Source organism: Diorhabda carinulata, chromosome 1, assembly GCF_026250575.1.
Source record: "Diorhabda carinulata isolate Delta chromosome 1, icDioCari1.1, whole genome shotgun sequence".
Taxonomy (NCBI): domain Eukaryota; kingdom Metazoa; phylum Arthropoda; class Insecta; order Coleoptera; family Chrysomelidae; genus Diorhabda; species Diorhabda carinulata.
In genome coordinates, this window is record NC_079460.1 from 35,060,698 (window position 1) to 35,082,686 (window position 21,989).

At 31.2% G+C, this 21,989-nt stretch overlaps 1 protein-coding gene and 1 long non-coding RNA gene across 3 annotated transcripts; one reads left to right on the forward strand and one right to left on the reverse strand.

The window, feature by feature from the left end:
- The first annotated feature begins 549 nt into the window (after positions 1-549).
- Positions 550-20,842, forward strand: LOC130900962 (gamma-aminobutyric acid type B receptor subunit 2). Of its 2 annotated transcripts, XM_057811994.1 has the most exons (17): positions 550-992; positions 3,593-3,696; positions 6,922-7,059; positions 7,267-7,445; positions 9,718-9,833; positions 10,916-11,148; positions 11,470-11,695; positions 12,985-13,141; positions 15,001-15,257; positions 15,435-15,688; positions 15,855-15,965; positions 16,633-16,801; positions 17,492-17,730; positions 18,269-18,465; positions 18,884-19,132; positions 19,346-19,599; positions 19,745-20,842. In XM_057811994.1, the coding sequence occupies exons 1-17, from the start codon at positions 848-850 to the stop codon at positions 20,128-20,130; spliced, it is 3,414 nt and encodes a 1,137-aa protein (XP_057667977.1). In that variant the 5' UTR covers positions 550-847; the 3' UTR covers positions 20,131-20,842. The 2 variants fall into 2 exon arrangements, with proteins under 2 accessions (XP_057667977.1, XP_057667985.1); XM_057812002.1 differs by lacking the exons at positions 15,855-15,965; positions 16,633-16,801; positions 17,492-17,730 and having other exon boundaries at positions 600-992.
- LOC130900977 (uncharacterized) lies at positions 20,840-21,845 on the reverse strand. Its single transcript, XR_009060234.1, has 2 exons — positions 21,236-21,845; positions 20,840-21,183 (listed from the first exon to the last, which is right to left on the reverse strand). It is a non-coding gene; the product is annotated as an uncharacterized LOC130900977 (long non-coding RNA).
- Between the last annotated feature and the right edge of the window lie 144 nt (positions 21,846-21,989).

The following is a 21,989-nucleotide window of genomic DNA, read 5'->3' on the forward strand; positions in this document are numbered from 1 at the left end:
AACGTCACTTTGGATATTAAATTTTGAATCCTATGAATTTGAAAATTTTTAAAAGAATTAATACAATTCAAATACACCGAAAATCTTAATTAATTATTGCCCAGACGATGAATACCTAAGTATTCGAAAGCTCGGAAAATATATTAAAGTTAGTCCACTTTGGTGTTTCATTAAGAAACCGCTATATTTCTTTAGATGTAGTGAGCGGTATTCGTTGATTGAAGTGTAATAAATAATTGACGAAAACAATGGGATAGTTCTTTTGTCGGGTTTTTGTCTTGCCGTGACAGCGATTCCATTTTTACGTATGTTTTATTATTAAGCATTAAATTTTCATTATTTTTACTTTCTAGAAACAGATTCTGTTCTAAATTAATAGTAACAGTATGATATTCATAATTAAATTATTCGTTTGAACATTTTAAACAAATCAACATTAAAAGAGGGAAGTACAGAATAATCCAAAATACGTAAATTTAACAGTTATCCAGGGAGCATGGTTTTTATAAATTAAGAGAACCTCGGAAGCATGCGCCCTTTAAAACAGGCATACATGAAGGATCTTGCGTACAGAAATCAATAAAGCTGTGAAATGTGCCTCGGGAAATCAAGGATAATCATTCTAGAAAACCACAAATTTTCACAGAATGCTCTTAAATTTATAAATCAAAGTATTTTGGTGAATTAAACAGTGAAGTCATCACCGATTCGATAATAGGTATTTGAAAGTTTAAAAAAAATGATAAGGTTTAAAGACTCTTTGATTGTTCCAATAACACAGTTACCGACATTTCAAAATAATAAACAAATTTTCTTGAGAGTGTGACAAAAGTTAGAAACTCACAAAATGATTCGATTCGCAACCATTATCTTATCATTATTTTTCTTAAAGTGTTGTTATTCACAAAAACCCAACATGGACAATAAAAGACATGACGTTTATGTAGCTGGTTTCTTTCCTTACAGAAAAGGTGTAGAAAATTCGGAGACAGGTAGGAATCTTTTGAATGCATGCAATGTTTCTATTTATGCGTTAACATATGAAAATACTGTAGTATACATCAGAAAATTAGATATTTGAATATATAAGATATACTTAAGTATTTTAATAAAATGTGTTGATTTAATAACAATCAGTGTTAATGGCTAGTTATTTATTGTGAAGGAACTAAGAAAACAAATTTATTTCGTTATATAGTAGACATTAAAATTAAATTATATTAAATAATATATTCAATATGACATCTTCTGCAAATATAAATCTATCGTATTGCTTTGTAGTAATCTCATAACAAATAATTAATTGACAAATATTCCTATCAGCAAGATTTAGCGTTTTAAGCCTAATTTTGGAATTAAAGCTACCAACAGTACCAACCGTTAGTGTTAAAGTGCGAAAGGTTAAATGAATATAATTTTAATATTAATTATATCTCATACGTCTGATCTTCTTTGAAAACTTCATATCCTCTTCCCACATCCAATCAGAAATATCTTCTCACCATTATATTTATACATATAGTTAAACAGTTGGTTACTAAGAGTGTTTTATTGTTCAACATATTCTACAAATTTTGCTATCTACACAAAAACTTTTTTTTAGGAGGAAATGCATTTAAGCACGAAGTGCTGTTCTCGGAACTTTATCATTTCCCCTACCAACTAAAACCTCCGCCGAACACCAGCCTGGAACAGCTTAACATATTACTTCGGGTTAGGTTCCCTCTTTCGTGTTCCGGACCCGCTCCTCCCTTACTCTCACTTAAATCTTCATCGTGATAGTGTCCGCTGACAGCTTGCCGAAGTGCAAATCCAATTCCTCTCTATTCACCTTCCATCGTTCACAGCAGAAAACCGTATGCAGAGCATCATCCTGCAATACCCAATTCCAATAGAATTTGTGTGAGGTAATATTCAATTTCACCATGGTACCTTTCTTTCCAAGACTGCACGCTATTAATCGTTTTGTCTACCATCCTCTTTGATCTTGTTCCCAAGAATTTTGCCATTCTTTTATCTTGCGTTAATATTATTTTCTATTCTCAGATACAAATACAAAAATCTACTGATAATATTCAGTTTATATCATATTGATTTTATTTTCTCAACACAGTCGATTTTAACGAACTAGAATCGAATATTATTCCTGGACATTTTCTGAAAATCGAGTATAGGTATACCCTTCACTGTTGAAGTTCTTTTATTTTTGGTTTATAAGATTAAGCCTTCAGTTTTCTATCAAATTGATTTACTTTATTACAGTTTTTTTACTGTTTGTACTCTCTTCATTTCGTTCTTACCTCAGTTGTGTTTTTGCAAACTATTTATTTCGCTCTTGCTCTATTTTTGCGCATTTATATTTTTATGGCTGATATTTTTACATCCTCTTTTCTTATTTTGTTTTTTCTCTTGAGCTTTTTTATAATGCATTGGATCCCTGGTTTTTCTGCTTCGCCATTTGTGGTTTAAAATTCTCGTTTTTAAATTTATTTATGTTCTAATGGTTAGTAGGATTCGAAGTAATTGAATTTACGTTTTTCGATTGATTTCCTTCAATTATAGTTCTTTTATATGTGATTTTTAGTATTTTTCCATTCTATTGTTTTATTTGTTGAGATGTAATTCTATGTTGCTACTATTTATTGTTAAATTCTATTTTCCCATATTTAGTATTTTATTTATTTCACGAGTGCTTGGTATTACAATCGCCAATCAACTACTACTGATCTTGAATCTGTCATCCAATATTTTTTCTTTTATATAATTTAATTTGCATCCTTCACTCTCAAAACATTTGCTTTGCTTTTGATTTTCGTTTTTCCTGGGGATCTTGTCTTGGCTGTGTTATTTTGGCGATTTTCTAATTTCGTTCCAGAATTACCTTCTCTGTTTCTGGTTTCTCTTTCTCTTTGTATTGGTCTTTTTTGAGTGATTTCTAGCGCTTCAAGTACTCATAGTTTCACTACTTTTCGTATTGTATGTAAACCCTATAGCTAATGTATTTTCAGAAGTCATTTGAAAGGTTTTCCACTGAATTGCGAATTTCTGTTCTCTGAAACTATTGAAAATGTTCAAAAAAATCTTCGTGAAATTTTTTTAGTAATTTTCAATATGATAAAAACAGTATAAATATTTTCTAATGCCATCAGAAACAACGAACTTCCCGTGCAAATGATGTTGAATTGCAATCTGTGAATTGATAAAAATTGCAACTGAACTATCCCAGATAATTGGCTAAAAAGTGGCTCACCAAGAATACAGTGTAGATTGTATCTATAAAACTATAGATGGAATAAAAGTATACCAATAAATTCAGTATCTATAGAGATTTTCCTAACGTTCTGCAGCCGTTTTCTTACTTTCATCAAAGCTATCGATTATTATCGGAAATCTTAATTAAGCCTGATCAAAGTTTCAAACCACAATACAAGTTTTAGAAAATGCACGAATTTCGTTCTATTTTTATAAGAGGCTCTCACCATAAGTATAGTCTTTATTTGGTAGCTTTGATGGTCTATAGCTTATTTTTCTACTGAAGTCAGTTAGGTCCAATCAGTATTTGTAGCTCCAGAATATATTGTTTGCCTTCCAGGTCGTGGAGTGATGCCGAGTGTAAAACTAGCCTTGGATCATGTGAATGAGCATTCTTCTGTTCTGAGAAATTATAGACTGCATATGTGGTGGAACGATACGATGGTAAGGTATTTATTTTCACAGTAAATACATTTTTAACAGTAAAATAGATAGTCAAAATTACGGTGTGCAACGTCATAGAAATGTACTGAAAAAGAAATTGGAGGAACAAAAATTAATAAGGTATTGTTACGAACACGTCCACGATATGGGTCCTGGAGCCGGTCCTACTCAATTGTAGTGGAATTCTATTTTATCATTTTGTTTCTTAATTTCCTAGAATTTTTGAGAACTGCTTTTGGATATATAAACGAGTTCGTTTAGCGCAATTGGTTTATAATAAATAGTCATAGTTAACAGAACGAAATAGAAAAGTAACCGAAGGATTTCAATAAATCATATAAGTATTAATTATAAGTTAATTATTATATAAGTGTAGTGTGAAGTGTTTAAATCAATTGAGAACGTGAAACACAGTATTTATAAATTCACCCCACCGATAGTAATAGTGTCAATAAATGAGAAAAACATTACAGTATGAATACGTTCCATAGATTGATGAAATAATAGATTTGGTTTTACTAACAACCCAAAAGACGAACCAAAATTTTTGATAAAAAATGCACTTCACAGAGGATAGAACTGAAAGGATTATTAAAAAACAAAATAAACCTGTTTCTGAAAAAACTACATAATTCAAGAACTCAAGTCAAGAACGTTATATTAATTTTATAGTTATGGCTCCTTTAACTGGAAGAGAAAGGATAGAAATTCTAATGATTGTAGGTAATAGACTCATGAAATGAAATCATGAAGAAGCATGCGTTTTATTGAACGAAACACATTGTGACAGAATTGCTAGAAGCACTGTAAGCAGAATGATTGCAAAATTTAATGAAACGGAAAGCGTAGAGTTGGATCCAGATTTAGAAGACTAGGAATAAGCGACGATGCAAACTTTGATATTTTGCTGTTATTAGACAAGACAACCCTCACGCAATTACAACAGAAATTGCATTACAACAAAATGTTGGTCAGTCGTTTATAGTAAAGTTTTTAAAGGGAAAGACTGCACCTGTACAAAGTTCAACTGTCAGGAAATGATCCAGATTGACGTTTGCAGTTTTGAAAAATTTTCATGAAGCATATTTTAAAAAATCTAAATATCCTTAATAGTGTGGTATTTTCAAGGAGGCAACGTTTTGTTTAAGTCGTACAGTAAATCGACATAATTTTGGCTACTGGACTCGGGATCTTTCGCGGAAATTTAAGAGCTGAGCAATATTTGAAACATCCTCATATAGCAATGCTTCCCGACCTACTTGCAACATTTCCGGGTCCAAATAACAGATAAAACTTAGATTCCGACAATTTAAAAAACTTAATGAAACGAACTAGACATGAATGGGACACAGTTTGAATAATTTCTGTATAAAATAGTTTGGGTTCAACAGACTTTCAAGTTAATTTAAAAGTCATTTTAAAATTAAGTTTTCTTCGATTTCTTTCATTTTTTTATGAAGCAGATTTATTTATCAAATAATAGCCTAACTAGCGTACTATTAAAAAAAATAGTGTTGACTTAATAAATCCGCCAAATTTGACATTTTATTTTTTTGACTTTTTGACGCAACGCAGAATAAAATAAACTGATTGACGAGTTTCCACTTTTTTCTTAAAAATGAACATTGTACTTTTTATGAATTTTGTGCATTACTTTTTCATAACCCTATATAATATCTAGCAATTAATTACCAGGAATAGAGAGCTAGAAGTTTCCACGCAGTAAAAAGCCCGATCTGTGTAAAAAATCCAGCCCCTGACTAAAAAGATTATATTTACACTTCACTAGCTTCTTAATGAAATTTTTTTCACAATATAACTTTACCTGACGGCCGCTTACAGAAGTTCGATTTTGATCCGGTCATAAATGAAACCGGGTCGGAGCTCGGGCGGAACGCTTGATATATCCAGTCAGATAGTAACCCTAACTATATGCGACGTCAAACATTGAAAAGTACACCGCTCTATTTATAAATTGACCCGTCTTTCTTCTCGTTTAGCTTTTCAGTTTTTGAGATATAGAATAATGTACACTAAATACAAATATGATCCTATGAATCCTACACATTGAAATGCACTGTATACAATACACTATTCCAAATGAAGCTTGAGACAATTTTGACTTTCTAGGAACAGTTTATGAGGTCGGGAAGACAGTTGCGGCGGATTTTGAATTTGATTAAGTCCGTTCTCTGTCATCCCATCCTCATGTTTTGTTCAATTCTTCTGTTCAAGAAACCGCCTTTCCATATTCCGTGTTAGAAAGGAAGTTAAAACTCGAAACCTAACCATCTAATTTCAGATGTTGCAGGTGAATGTTTTAGAGTAACTATGAGTATATTGTACGGTTTATGGAAATTAACTTTTATCACAAAGAAAAAGTGGTTAAGCTGGAATTTCTGGACCCATTTACTGTTTACACTACCACTACACCAACACCCACAATTATACTGTCTGACGCGCGTTTCTATATCACATTTATTTTCTTCAGAGACTGAATGTAAACTCAGTTTACCTTCAGCCTCTGAAGACGATAACTTGGTTATCGAAACGTGCGTCAATCAGTGTATTTGTGACTGTTGGTGAAGTGGTAGTGTAAACAGTATGTTCAGTAAGAAAATGTGGGGATTACATAAATATAAAATAAATGTGTTTTGATATTTAAGGTATCACTGTTATATATGAATATAAGGACATTGATATGAAGAATACAATGTTACTTCTAATGTTTAATTTATGTAAAGGCATTAATTTATCAAGAGTATAAACCACAATGATATGGAGTGAAGTGTATAATAATTCAACTCATTAATCCATTTCATGCGCTTCGTGGCTTTTAGCATCATAGACATTCAGTCTTTCATCTCATTAGAGCCGGAGGAAGAGAATCATTATTAAGAAATAAGATGTACTATTTCTTTTTCTCGACTGCCTTGAACAGAGAATAGTTTAGGCGTTGCCATGGTAATTACCTAACGGTTATTGATATTTAAAATTTCATAATCGAAAATGATCATCAAAACCGCGAGGAAAGTAACCGATTCATATATTAGAGCTAGTGGCTTTATTTTGTTAAAATTAAATATTTCACAATTTATAGAGCCAAATCTAGAATTAATCTACCACATCCGATAGAAGTCCAACAACAACCAAAGACTGGTTATCGTTTTTCAGTTTTGTGGAAGAAAATAATTATATAAATACTAACAATATAATTATTTTTAGTGTAATGCAGCGGTAGGTGTGAAAGCCTTCTTCGATATGATGCACAGTGGTCCCCACAAATTAATGTTATTTGGGGCGGCATGTACTCACGTTACAGATCCAATAGCTAAAGCTTCTAAACATTGGCATTTGACTCAGGTGAATATTTTTTTATTTTTCAAAAAATCGCATTTTCAACATTCTCATTGGAGGAGCCAAACGAGTATACTTTATTTATTTTTCTTGTTAGTGTTTTGTCTATGTAATTATAAGCAACATTCCATCAAAAGTCACCCACAATTGAAAGTTACTACCAATAATTTAATTAGGATATTTTAAGGATATATTTGAGATATATGTTTTTAGTTATCTTACGCAGACACCCATCCGATGTTTACCAAAGAAAATTTTCCAAATTTTTTTCGAATAGTGCCGTCTGAAAACGCCTTCAATTCACCAAGACTGTCACTTCTAAAGGAGTTCAATTGGACCAAAGTTGCCACTATATATCAAAATGAGCCGCGGTATTCTTTAGCACACAACAGGTGAGTTGTTATTATTATGTTGTTGGATATATTGCTTTTATGATATGCATTATACATTATCTCTATCAAGCGTTAACGCTTTATACTATAAAATATATAGGTTCATCCAGAAGTAAGAATAATATTTAAATATGGGTTCTCATAACATCCATTGTGTCTCCATAAAAATATGCCTTTTTTGAGAATATTGATTTGAAACAGTCTCATAATTATTATAAACTCACCATAGGTATCAGTAGAAATACATTTCAATTACTTATCTTAAGTCAATGATTATTTGATATGAAGTATGATAAAAAATACGGGGAATTTTTATACTAGCAAGTAATTATGGGGCAGCTTTTTCAACTAGTAGGTCTCATACAATCTTGTGTTGGTATAAGCAGTGGCAAGTTTGAACCTGTTCCGATATGTCTCCCTGCTATTATACCACTTTCGTAAGATCGTGGTCACTCAGTCAGTCTGTCATGAAAGTTGGAGTTTCATCATCACATTAGCATCGTTACAAATAGTTCCCATTATGATCATGAAATGTTGAAAATTGTCTAGATATGGTGATAATATAACTGTGAATACTGTTTACAAGTGGTATGACAAAATTAAAACTGGAAATAAGTCATCTAAGGAAACGGTTCGGACGTTCTTCAGCTTCAAAAATAGATAAAACAAGTGAACAATTTTTTTCTTTCAAACATTCCATAAATTATTCGAAAGCTGCTTTTGATTCGCGAATTTTTTTAATCATTTGAGTCTTTCTTTCCACCACCAGCACCAGGCAACATTTGGCTTTTCCCGTAATAAAAAAATTGGCTAAACGAAGAACTTTAGGGATGGTTTCAAACATTCCCAACACGGAGCAGATAAAAGCCTTTCCAAAAGTAGTCAGAAATAAATCACAACAAAGCGAGTGAGTCTTGAGATTGGCCAGATCCAACTTCATAGAAAATCATGCCAAAGTTATTCATTTATTTTTTATTCAGACATAACGCAGGCATTTGACATGGTTTAGCATCTTAATTATAAATCGCTACCAAATCACTCACTGGTACCCCAAAGATAGCTATTTTCTAGTTAAATACCTTGAAAAACACTTCTATTCAAAATCAACTCCGGAGTTCCACAAGGCAGTGTTCTGGGGCCGCTGCTTTACTTTCTCTTCACGGCTCATCTATCAAATAGTAATGACGTATTATTAGCCACATTAGCAGACGACACCGCCATATTAATATCACACAAAATAAACTATCTAGGCATGTTTCTCAATCAAAATCTGAATTGTCTGGTTCTAATTTACAAAGTAATCCTCAAGCCCATTTGCTAAGAATTGTTGTAAATGCTCCATGATTTGTGGAAAATTTTGTTATAGTCCGTGATCTTCAAGTGGATTCTGTCAAAGCAGAAATTAAAAACTTATCCATAAGTTGTACAATTTGATCATCATCTCATCTCCAAATAGACTACCTCATGGTATAACCAACAGCCCAGCGTAGGCTTTAACGACATGATCCTAATGAATAGATTTTGACTAGTATTTGCGTATTCCCAATAGACAAAACTAGTTATTAATTTTAGCTTTAAGAGATAGTAATCACTGGACTCCTGTCGAGCGTGCCAACTAAATTGTATTATTACACAATTTATCAATTATAATAATTAATACAGATTGCAAATATATAACGTGTAACGTGTCATTTTTTAACGCAATTATAAAATTGTTTTATGAAAATAGTCGGCTGTGAACGCTTTTTTCCCATGTCTATTCATTTCTCCGATAAACTGTCACACTTTTATGGTGGTGATATAATTCAACTAAAGAAGCACGGTGGGTGGAAGCCCAACACAGTTGCGGAGGGTTACGTAGATGACTCAATAAAAAACAAAATGAATTCCGTAGTGAAAATTTTAACGGGAACAACTAGTTCGACTTCAAGCAACATTGTAAATGTTCGCGATCCTACCAACAATCAAATAAGTACTAATACAACTATAGACGATGTTACTTCTATCGTTAAATGTTGCCAATTCAAGTACCAATAAAAATTTTGTCGAATTTTTTAAGCCTACGGACGTATGAAACTGGTGAGTAAAGTAACTTTTTTTCATTCATAGGAATTGCCGCACTCGCCTTTCCCCTACTCGTGAAAAAAAGTATTACTTTACTCACTTATGCATAAGTAACTGTTAATACTGTCTTAACATATTTTCTACTATACTAATAACAGTGCCAAAGTATTTTCCCTACCATGGATATAACTTTTTTTAATTGTTTTAGGTTGGTAGCTGAGCTAGATGCAATGGGTTATCAGGTTTTAGAAACGCAGAGTTTTACCAACGAAGTAAACACAGCCCTAACTAAGCTCAAAGAGAAAGATACTAGGATTATATTAGGTGTAGTATCAATTTCCATACATTAATTAAAAACAAAAAAAAACGATTCGATGGTAATAATCCGCTTTACTTTATAAATAACAGTTTTGTCATGCTAGAAGGTTAATAAACATGTATCTGCAACTGATGTAGATACAAGCTGTCAGACGATAGAAAGATCAATTTAGTTCAAAGAGTACAAGAACCTTGCAAATGATTGCTGATTCTACCGTCACACTACGTTAGGCTGTGTGAAGTTATTGAATTTGAATCAAAACAGAATATGTAATTAGAAATATCGGGAATTTTCTGTCAGTGCAAAAAAAAAATAAATCCTCTGTGATACCAAAAATAAGGAAAATGAATGGAGGCGAGAATTAATCAGATATAAATTTCAAATTCTGATCAAAATCTACACAGAAAGTCGACCGAAAAAACAAAAAAAGCCGTTGTCGGTTTCTATACTTCGAATTCCGCATTTGTTGCGTTTGGTATCTCATAGATAGAAATAATTTTTCCTAAATATTGAGAAGATTGAATAATGAGATAAAAGGATAAAAGTGTTATTAGGAGAGGGGATAGCTCTTATTGACAAAACACTTATCCGCCAATTAACTTAATTATACCCTAAATAACTTCTTAAAAGTACTTCTAGATTTTCAGGATACATTTTTGCATTGAAATATATAATAAATAGAAAAGTAAAACAGGAAATCATGTAAAACAATTAACCTAGATAGGAATCTTAGTAAGAATGGAAAAGCACGACAGAGTCAGAAAAGCAGAGTGAAAGAGGGGTAGATTAATAGAAAGTTAGTTAGAAGAAAAGAAAGTGAACTGAAGCGGTTGAAAGGGTCCGAGTGTAATGGAGGGAAGGAATTCTGTATCTTTTATAGGGGGTATAAAACAAGGGAGAAAATGTTGACGAAATTTAGATAATGACTCGTATTTCCTTACGGTTTCATTTATTGGCTCAATTATCTTCCAGGTACTTGAAATGTATGATGTGCGTATTAAATCACATGTCACCATTTTCCATTCTAAGTTTCTTTTGAAGCCAATTTGTTTACTATATGAAAAACTGAATATTCTCTGTATTTTAGGTAATTTTGACGAAGTATGGGCTAGAAACATATTTTGTGAAGCTTATAAACTGAAAATGTATGGTAAAAAATACCAATGGATTATAATGGGTACTTACAGTTTCGAATGGTGGAAAAAAAATGACCCTGAATTCAATTGCACCCTGGAAGAGCTTGAAGCTGCATTACAACAAACCATTTTGACTGATCTTCTGCCTTTATCAACAAGTGGAGAAATCACTATATCGGGAATAGTAAGTAGAAAAGTAGCTTAATTGTTTTTAAGCAAGAATTAAATATTATTTAGTGAACATAATTGATATTATAGATAATAGCCTATAGCATATCGTCACGCTAGTATTCAGCTTCCATCAAATTCTTGTATTCTTTTATTTTTATTTATTTAATATTAGTATTGTTTACTGTCAATGTTTCAGACCATTATGTTTATACTGGAAGCATTAATTATATTTAAGCAGATTGGAAAACTAGGACACTATAGATATCTTTCCAGAAACTCAACATTAAGTCTAAATACTAAACCATAATTGCATAAATAAAATTTTTTATTATAGACAGCTGATGAGTATAATTCGGAATATGAAACAAGAAGAGGTGAAGAATATTCTCGGTTTCACGGTTACACATACGATGGTATTTGGGCGTTAGCTTTGGCAATTCAAAACGTAGCGCACAAAATAAAATATTTCAGAAGGAATGAGTCTGTTACTGATTTTCGCTACAGAGACCCAATATGGGAAAGACTCTTTTTGGATGCTTTACACAACACTAGTTTTGAAGGTAATGTAGTTTGTAGATTTTTGCATTTCTTCTTTATTTTGTTTTTTGTTTCACATTCTAAGGATAGTTACAAATTCCCGGAGTTTCACACGGTTGTACATTAACACAAAGAATTAATTTCACGGTCACTCATCTATGGAATTACTTAAAACTTTCTGTGTTTCATCATCATTCTTCGATTATGAGAAAAAAATATTTTATGATTGAAAAATGACAAAATTGCACTGCGCTGTGAACTATTTCATTACAAACTTAAATTTGAATTAATCTACTTCAAAATAGCTATCACCTGCTCTGTACTGATTTTCTCAATGTCAGGAATAATTTCTTTAACATTTCTCGTTTAGTATATTTTATTTTATGATAAAGTCAAAATTCGCATGGTACTAAATTTGGTGAGTAAGCCGGATGTGGTCTAACTGGACGACATAAAATTCGGGCAGTGAAAGCGACTTGTGGTACAGCGCATTATTATGGTCGAAAAGAAAGCCGTCAGCTCAATTCTTATGTCTTTTTCTTAGTAAATCATTTCGCAAAGTTTCCATTTGTTCCCTTTTTACATATTTTCATCTATTTTTAAGGTCTCAGCATTTTTATTTATTTCCACTTCTAAATCGCTACACCAATTGTTAATATTTCTCCAAGTTGTGACTACATAATCATCATAGATATATTTTAACATTGCGTGAACTTATCTGGGACTTTTTTTCCAACTCGAAAGAATGTAACATTAATGCAGTGTTCAAGATCTTGGTAAAACATCGGTGCTTGTATCAACACAGGAGGGTATGATACATTCACTGTATACTTTGGCCTCATTATGAAACTTTAGTAAATTACAAATTAATGTTAATACGGCTATAGTTATATGTTTAAATAAATACCTATGAAAGTAAATTAAGTCTGACGCTTGTTTAAATAGATTTGTTATCGTAGTGAGAAAATCATGTCGATATATTTGTGGAGAGATATCAGAAACGTGAAAAATTCAACCAGTACTTTAGATAGATATGTTTACAATTAGCTAAATTGTTTAAGAAAAGTGCGTAATCGTATAATACTTCTTTTCTAAAATCTTGGATTTTGAATTAAGCGTTTCCAATAGAACTTTTAAGTTGTCCACCTATTTAACAAGTTTATTAAAAATTCACATTGTTTCGCTTCTTCATGTTACGAAAGATAGTTTCGTAGATTACTAGTGGCTAGGAAATAATGAAATTAAAATTTTTATGATTATCTAATTCTAAATAATAATTGTAATGTAAGAGTCGATAAAACAAATTTTTTAGGAGTTACTGGTCCTGTAAGATTTTACGATAACGAGAGAAAAGCAAGTATACTTTTGAAACAATTTCAAGATGGACGTGAAGTAAAAGTGGGAGAGTATAGTGCAGCTACTCAGCACTTAGATCTGACCCTTGGAGAACCACTGAAATGGATCGGAAAGTAAGTAAATGTTTTTGCAAAAAAAATTAGCAATTTTATATAAAATCTAGCTAAAACAAAAAACGATTCCTACAAGAGAAATTATTTATGTAGAAACTAGTGATGATATAAAATCTTCATCATAATTTAACGATAAATTTTCAGGTATATAGTCATGCAATAAAAACAAGATTAGATAAACAAAAACTGCTAACATTTTTTGTAGTTAAGTTTTATTTTATTCAACCCTCGTTTTACTAAGCAATCTTTCAAGATACTATCGACATATTTGATACCCTCTTTCACGTTTTTATTAACTAGTTACTTTCAGAGTTAATCAAATCATAGTCTCTTAAAAAATTGGTTATATTTATAGAGTAAATTATCTGTCAACTTAAATTTAATTGTGACAACTTTCTGTAAAAATTGATACCACACCTACAAATTCGCGTAAATTGTAGCACTGACCAAAGCAAGTTTAAGTCAGCTCGTCTAAGTCAGAGGTTTTCATTTAAGTCGATCGGCAGTAAGAGAGTATACCACAGGTTCTTAGAGACTTCAAAGTGAGTCAATAGCGATTTCATAATGTCTGTGATTTGGATGTAAGTGGACTGTACATCCGATACTTGCAAGAACCCTTTAATGATTCAAAAATTACCATCGCATATAGTTATATGCAACTTGTCAGTGTTTATGTTGATTGATTACGCTTACTACTTTCGTATGAGTGCAAAATCAATCTAATTGGAAACAAGATGCTGAAATGTATGCCAAAACAATAAGGATACTGTTGGCAGTGAAAACAACTGATTAAGTTTGTTAGCAATTAGATCACTTTTCTTCAAAATTCATCATTCAAATCCTACTGACTTTGTTTTTCATTTCATTTCATCAAGAAATAAAAAAATATCACTATAAAAGTCATCTTTTCATGGATTTTTCCGTTTCATTTCAACTGTTGGGTCTCTCACTGTGCTAGGCTCTAGTAAGACGTTTACCCAATCAGCAAACGACTTGTTGATGGTTGATCTTGCATCCACGGTTGCTACATACTTAATTGTTCACTAAACTTTTTTTTAAGAATAATTTGACCTATTATACAACGCACACCTGCACAGCTCACAACTAACTACTGATCGAACCGACAACCCTACTAAAAATGTCTATTCATTTAAACTATTTTTCAACGGTGGGGTGGATTTATACATACGTTTATCACTTACTAAACACTTATCTATTATTAATCTATTTAAATACATAGTTTAGTTATCCCGATGTGTTCGGGATGACATCAGATTATTTACTTACTTCCTCGCTGATAAATAAGCCAGTATTGATACCTAAAAGAATTTCTTGAATAATTGTATTCTAGAAAGTAAACAAATAAAAAGTCCTTCCTAGGAATTGCTTATATAAAAAAATAATAAAATAACGAAATCCGCGCCCAACGCGTTCACCAATTTGTCGATTCTATTGAAATATACAAAAAGAACACAGGCTTTACAATCAAAGTTATGGACGAATTCGTAACAGTACCTACCTGATGATTGTAGAAAAAATATTTCGAATTATTTACTACTTTTATTTCTAGGGATTTAGTTTTTCGGTAATGCTGTTCATTTATACTTTAACATAATTCGCTGATTTTAAAAATTAGATTTTATCTCTTTTTGAAAATTTTCTTATTTATTATATATTCTTTTCAATGTATCTGCTTGGTTTTTGGTGGAACTCTTTCATTATAAATATTATGAGAATAATTTTTTTAAAGAAAAATCACATTTACTTATGGCGAAAGAAAATTTTTTTTCTTCTTTACCTAAAGAAGTATTGTGTCTGCCAGCCAAATATCTAATCAGTTTGTTATTGTTTTATTCTAGACATCCACCCAAAGATAGAACTTTAGTAATAATAGAACATACCAGGGTAAATAAGACTGTTTACGCCATTTTAGCAACTTTGGCAGTTTGTGGAATAATAATGGCTATAGTTTTCTTGGCATTTAACATCAAATATCGAAATCAAAGATACATTAAAATGTCCAGCCCCCAGCTCAATAATCTCATTATAATTGGATGTATGTTAACCTACACCAGTATAATTTTTCTAGGATTAGATTCGGGATTATCAAGTATAGGTAATAAAAATTTTTTTACAAATATGTGTGAGGGTGGTTTTGTGATAAATAGCAATTTTAGTTAATTATATAATGTTTTAATATTTTGAATGACTCTCTCCTGGCAATACTGAGGAATTGATTCAATTTCAATTAATCAGTTATACGATCAACCCTACTATTGAATAAACTTTTCAGATGCTTTTCCTTACATTTGTACAGCAAGAGCTTGGACTTTAATGGCAGGCTTTTCCCTGGCATTCGGAGCAATGTTTAGTAAAACGTGGAGGGTTCATTCTATATTTACAGATGTTAAATTGAATAAAAAGGTAATTAAAGATTACCAGCTATTCATGGTAGTTGGAGTACTTCTTGTTATAGATTTGATAATAATGACAACATGGCAATTCGCTGATCCGTTTTATAGAGATACCAAGCAAATGGAGAGATATGTAAGTATAGAGTATAGGGTTCATTATCATTTCAACTTACAATTTATAAGATAGAATCTCAAGAAGCTGCTAAATAACTTTAATACCTTATGTAGAATATTATTCATTTCACAAATACGACTTGTTAATCATAGTTTGAAAGGGGTAATATGAATATATTTTTCAGCTTCATCCTTCTAATGAGGATATTATTATCATCCCCGAAAATGAATATTGCGCTTCGGAATATCAAACTATTTTTGTTGGATCTATCTATGCATATAAGGGGATTTTAATGGTAAATATTTTTTCGAAATTCTTATAAAACAATGATATTATGAGTTATTTTGATGTGGTTAACTTAACTAAACTGAAGTGTTTTGTTATAAAAACAAAAAAATATATTTTTTAACTTCCGTTTAATCGCCACCTCACGTTGAAACAACGTAAAACGTTAGATATACCATTGATATAAATATATCGATATAAACCGATCTATTGGTTTGTGCAACAAAATTAATTGTCTTTGGGTACCACATCAATTGTTTTGAAATCCTTTTGTGTAAAATGAAAAATTTCAAAATAATTATACAGTAGAAATAGTTTGATAAGAATTATAATAATAAGAATAATAATTCTTAATATAATACTGAATTTGTGTAATTTTGGTACTCCAGTTGAATAACTATGCCACTTTGAAATGAAAAGTGATACTAGCCTACTAGCATTTTAATAATACAATGAGAGTCAGATTTTTAAAAATTGAATGCAATAAGCCGTTCAACTGAAATGAATACAGCACTTTAAATTTGACAAAAATAATAAATAAAAACGATTTAAATTTTAGATTCGGTTTAAAAAAATTTCTATTAGAACACCTCGAACTTCCATAACAATACTTGGCCCTTTAGTCTCCTGATATCATTAATTATGTAAATTCTTCGATAATATTGTTTCATTTCTAGATTTTCGGTGCATTTTTGGCATGGGAAACACGGCACGTGTCGATTCCAGCCCTTAATGATAGTCGTCACGTGGGATTATCGGTCTACAACGTTGCCATAATGTGCATATGTGGTGCTGCTGTTGCTTTAGTACTAGTAGATCACCAAGACGCGATGTTTTTGATTATAGGTAATATAGATAATAATTCCCATGATTTCAGAAAATTTACTACATCTCTTAGAAAATAGCATAATATGTAATAATAAAAATCGACAATCTCCATCGGCTATTTCTTTCAAAGATCTACATTTTGATTTCTTCAGGGATATTTTGAACATTAACTTATTGAACTTTAGTGTTCAAAAGTTGAGATGATTCTCTTTAAAAATTTCTTGATATTACTGCCATGTTTTGTATTTTCATACGACATTCTTTGTTTTATCAATAAATTAATACTTTACCTTGCTCAGCTAGTTTTAATTTTGTAACTGCTACACTTATTTCGATAGGTTAGGAATTTTTTTCTTTGTTGAATCACAATCTTGATGTTTTTAGACCCAACGATCAATAAAGTTTTTGTTTTTACTTTTTAGGACTTCCAATTAAACATTTGCATAATCATACTTCCACGATTTGTATGCCGAAATTTATTCATTTTCACAAATTTATAACAATTCAATTGTTTAGTTATTGTCGAATTCATCCGTCAATTTCGACATTTAGAATTTTATTTGTCACAATATTAACCTGTATTAACGAAAAGGTTGTCACTGCAGTCAGCACCTAATGAGGCGATTGCCATGATGAAAATGGAATTGCATTGGTGTTTGAGCTGAACTATACAATTAACCTGAGGTTACTAATATATATTTTTTATAGGAGTATTTGTGATGTTCTGTACGACAGCCACCCTATGGTTAGTATTTGTACCAAAATTACTGGAGTTGAGAAGAAACCCTGCTGGATCAATCGATAAAAGATTTCGTCCTACACTTAGACCGATGTCAAAAACTCGCCGAGATTCTAGTGTTTCTGAGCTAGAGACAAAAATTAAAGATGTAAAAAGTTTAAACTCAAAATACAGGAAAACGCTTCTGGACAAAGAATCAGAATTACAGGTTTGCCAATGAATATAAATAACTACTATTGTAATAGAAATCCATTTCTGGATGGGGTGAATCACATTTAAATAGTGAATTGAACGTCGCAATTAATCCCCATATCTTGGGGGAAATCTCATTAAATTTTTTTTAAATATCCTTTCAATCTTTTACTCGATTGTTTAGCTTAAGTGAAATTTAAATGCCTATGTTTACTTGATATTCTATTCAAATTTATGTTATTTTAGTAATATTATGTGATGATCTTTCAAAAAGTATACATGTCTATCCAGAAACGGACTTGTTTATGCTTCCCCAGTATAATCTTAAAATTGAGCTACTAGAAAATTTTGTTGAATTTCATCTATAGGAAATTATACATTCAACTTTTCCAAGAATTCTAGTAGGCAGCCATATATCAATGCAATGATGCATTTAATGATAAACAAATGCTAGATCGTAGCATAACACCCTTTAATATGAAATGTGATGATGAATAATATTCACAGAATTTCCCTTAACGGCATTTGTTATTAACTGGATTGTTACATTACAGATGCTCATCAGACGATTAGGAAACGAAGCTAAAGACATTTTAGATTCTAGAGCAGATTCAATAAGTGAAACTAATAGATTATCTGTACCCCTATTAAGGAAAGAGCCACCAAGTGCAACTGAAACCAGCGACTTGACCTCACTGTGTAGTCTAAGCTCTCAAGATTATGCTACTCTTCAACGTAGCGATAGTCAAAAGTAAGTTATAAGATGTAAACTAATATTCAGATATGTTTGTAATTATATTATCCTTACCAAATGAGGAAATCCTTATTTAGTTGTACCATAAACAACAATATTTCTACTTTCAAAATATTCCAAATTCTGAGAGACTAATATTAACATTTATAATATTCAAAGCACTCTCAGTTTCTATAGCACAACCAAAAGAAAACTCAGTTTTGGTGTGGTAATTACTTCGCCCATTTAAGAATTTATAAAATATATTTGATATAATGATTGATTATCAAATTATACTAATTTGTATTGAATATATTTACCCTTTAATATATGTAGTATCTTATTAATGGAAACATCAGCTTCTTAAAGCCATATAAAATCAGGATCTCTCTTACTTGAAATTATTTACAGTTAAGATAGTTATATCATTTTACAGAAGAAGAAAACTGGATAACGAATCTCCAAAACGGACAAAATCTCTTCAAGATACTCCTCTGCCTTCAGAACCTCAACTAGAACAACAAAAACAACTAAATGGAACTATAAACCAAAGTAGTGAATCCACTAATAATTTTACTGCAGTTAACGATACTCCAAAACCTGAGACAGATAAACCTTGTAATTATCAACAAGTAGAATCTACGAAGGAAAATGAAAGGATACAGACTCCTACATATGAGAGAAAGTGAGTATAGATATTTACTTCCACAACGTCCGTAGAAATGAAGTAATCATTAGATATTTTCTGAATCTTTGTAGCTTAGCACATAGTACCTTAAAAGAAATTTTCCAAGTTCTGAATCCATTACTATCAAATTTTATCAAAAAGAGGTGTTTTTCTAGATTGAAATAACTGAAAAACATAAAATGTTAAAGATATTATTTGCTCAAATTACAGAGAATCAAAATGTTTCGAGTCTGAAACAACAGTAGTAAGGAGAAGATCAAGTGTAAAACCAGAATATCTGCAAGATCAAGAGGAAAAAAAAAGTTACAAATGTGGAATTCCAAGTATACGAACAACACCAAAGAAAAAAACAGATTATGGAACCCATGTGGTTACCAAAAGTGAACTTTGGGATACTGGTAGCCAACATAGATGCATGAAAAGCCATCAAAAGAGTAGTAGAGTTAGTTTACCTCAAGAAGATGGTAAGTCTTGATATAAAAATTATTGTATGATGGAAACATATATCAACTTCAACAATGGGAAGTCTTTGTTGCCATAAATTTCAATTTAGTTGCTTATTCAACAGCTTCTATTGGTGTGTAGACTATAATAAGTGTTTATTTTCAGATGACAACATGCACATGCACAGAACAGTTTCAGAACGAAATCGCTATTCTTCACCAAAAGAAAAACGAGAAACGTCGCCGATTCCAAAAGATCAACAAGAACAACAGCGGTTACCCACCAATATATATAATCAACAATGTAACAAGTTGGGATATTTCCAGAGTACACCGAATGTACATTCATTAAAGAATACAACTCATACACCTAAAAGGGATAAATCAATGTGTAATGCAAATTCGGAAAGTGAACTTTTAGATCGAGAAATACTACCTATTTTCCAAAAATTACTCACAGAACGAAATAAAAGCCAACAAAATATAGACTATTCATTTGGTAGATCATGTCCAAATATTTCTATTAAGTGTGATATTGTTGAATATTTGTAAAATAAGTAGCCAGAGACCTATTTTTGTCTAGAGTAAGGAGCAAAGAAACAGATTTTCCACTTTTATGTATATCATTCCAGTAATCAAGTTCTAGTTCACAATAGAAAAACATCTTAATGTACTGCTGACAAAAATTTCTCCTTTTACTTAATTCAAAACAATCCAATTAATATCCATGGAACTTTCATTTCCACCTTCTTTTGTTTCTAGCTTCCCACAATATAATCAAAATAGAGAATATATATTCCATGCAAAATTTATTTTAACACAATACAGTTATGTACCTGTCTATACTAGATGAAAAGCATACAGTACAAAAACAAATATTCCTATATATGTATGTATGAAAAAAATCAGCAAGAATATGTCAGGCTAACTCATAATTGATTCATGAATCTATATTTCTAAAATATGGGTCATTTAGTGTCCAGGATAATACACTGAAACATGAAAAATATACTAAAGAATTTTAAATATTTACATAAATGATATCTGAAAGCACCATACCCCAAAGTTCTATATGTTAAGAAAGTAAATTTTTTTTCATTTCAAGAGATTTTAGAACAAAAACAAACTTTTCACAAAAATATTAACTGGTCTCTTTTGAACTGAATCCATTCAAAAATTTCATACAGCACATATGTTAGTTAACAATTATTAAAAACCTTGTAAAGATTATTTAGTTGAATGTATGAATAAAAATAAAAGCCTACTTATACATTTTTATTTCAAACTAAATAACTAATTTCCTGACTCCTATTCCATAATTTCATTCTATGCTGTATGTTACTTACGTTCAAACCAGAAACGATGCTGGCGATATTACAGAAATACCCTCTAGGAATACTCTATTTGTTATTTGCAAATTTATTTTCATCCTATTCATATGCACTGAAATCAACTTGTTCAAATTCCTTTGCACTGAGCACTTCCCCATTCAAATATTTTAACGGATCTAATTATATCTATTTGGAATGACTATTCGTTATATCCATTATATAGTCATTTTCAGAGTTGTTTATCAGCCCACAATTGACCAGAGAAAGACCTATTCTGAAAATTTATATAAATAAATTTATTCTTTATACGCCATTTCTTATTTTACAGAACATTGCACATTCGGTACACATATTATACATCCTCTTCAGTACATCTTCTAATTTTAGAGTTAACATCTTCATATTTTTTTTCGGGCACTACCAAAGGTTTAACTAGACTATTTCCAAAATGCAAAATAAAAGCCGCACCTACTAGGGCACCAACAAGACCAGCTTTACGTGAAAACTGCAAAGCCATTGTAAATAAGATCTATAATTATTGTGTTAAACTTGTTATATAATTTTCACTTTATCCTGATTCTATTATGGAATTTAGGACTCCATTGTGTCATCAAGCTTGTATCCATAGATAAACGCACAGAACATATCCTCGAGTATATAATCTTAGACATATCCTAAGATTGGTTATGGATTGTGGAAAAAAGAGAGTCATAGATGGTGCGTAGAGGTAAAAAGAGCAATTTGTGTGTATAAAAAAGTGTCCATAAAAATTTGTTAAATAAGTATGGCGCTACATTGGCATCAGAGTCAATTTTAAAGGAAGTGCCAAATTTTATTTACGCCCGGAACAACTATTCACACTTTTGTACGGCACAAGTTGTTGAAATTTTCAATAATGAACTATGATATTAAATCTTTAAACTTCACAGAGTTCGATTCACCTACGTTTGCTACATGCTATATTCATACCAAATCTTTTGTCTACACCAGCGTATACAGCTGGACAATTTTTCAATTTTTCTCCCATAAGAGACACTTCTCCATATCCCTATACTCATAAGATAAACATATCAATTTATA

What these genes read in the sequence shown, in the direction of transcription:
- LOC130900962 (XM_057811994.1), top strand. Translation starts at nt 848, where the DNA reads ATGATTCGATTCGCAACCATTATCTTATCATTATTTTTCTTAAAGTGT. An exon ending in AACATTGGCATTTGACTCAG is followed by an intron (nt 7,060 to 7,266) that starts GTGAATATTTTT and finishes ATATGTTTTTAG; the next exon opens with TTATCTTACGCAGACACCCA. An exon ending in CGCGATGTTTTTGATTATAG is followed by an intron (nt 16,802 to 17,491) that starts GTAATATAGATA and finishes TATTTTTTATAG; the next exon opens with GAGTATTTGTGATGTTCTGT.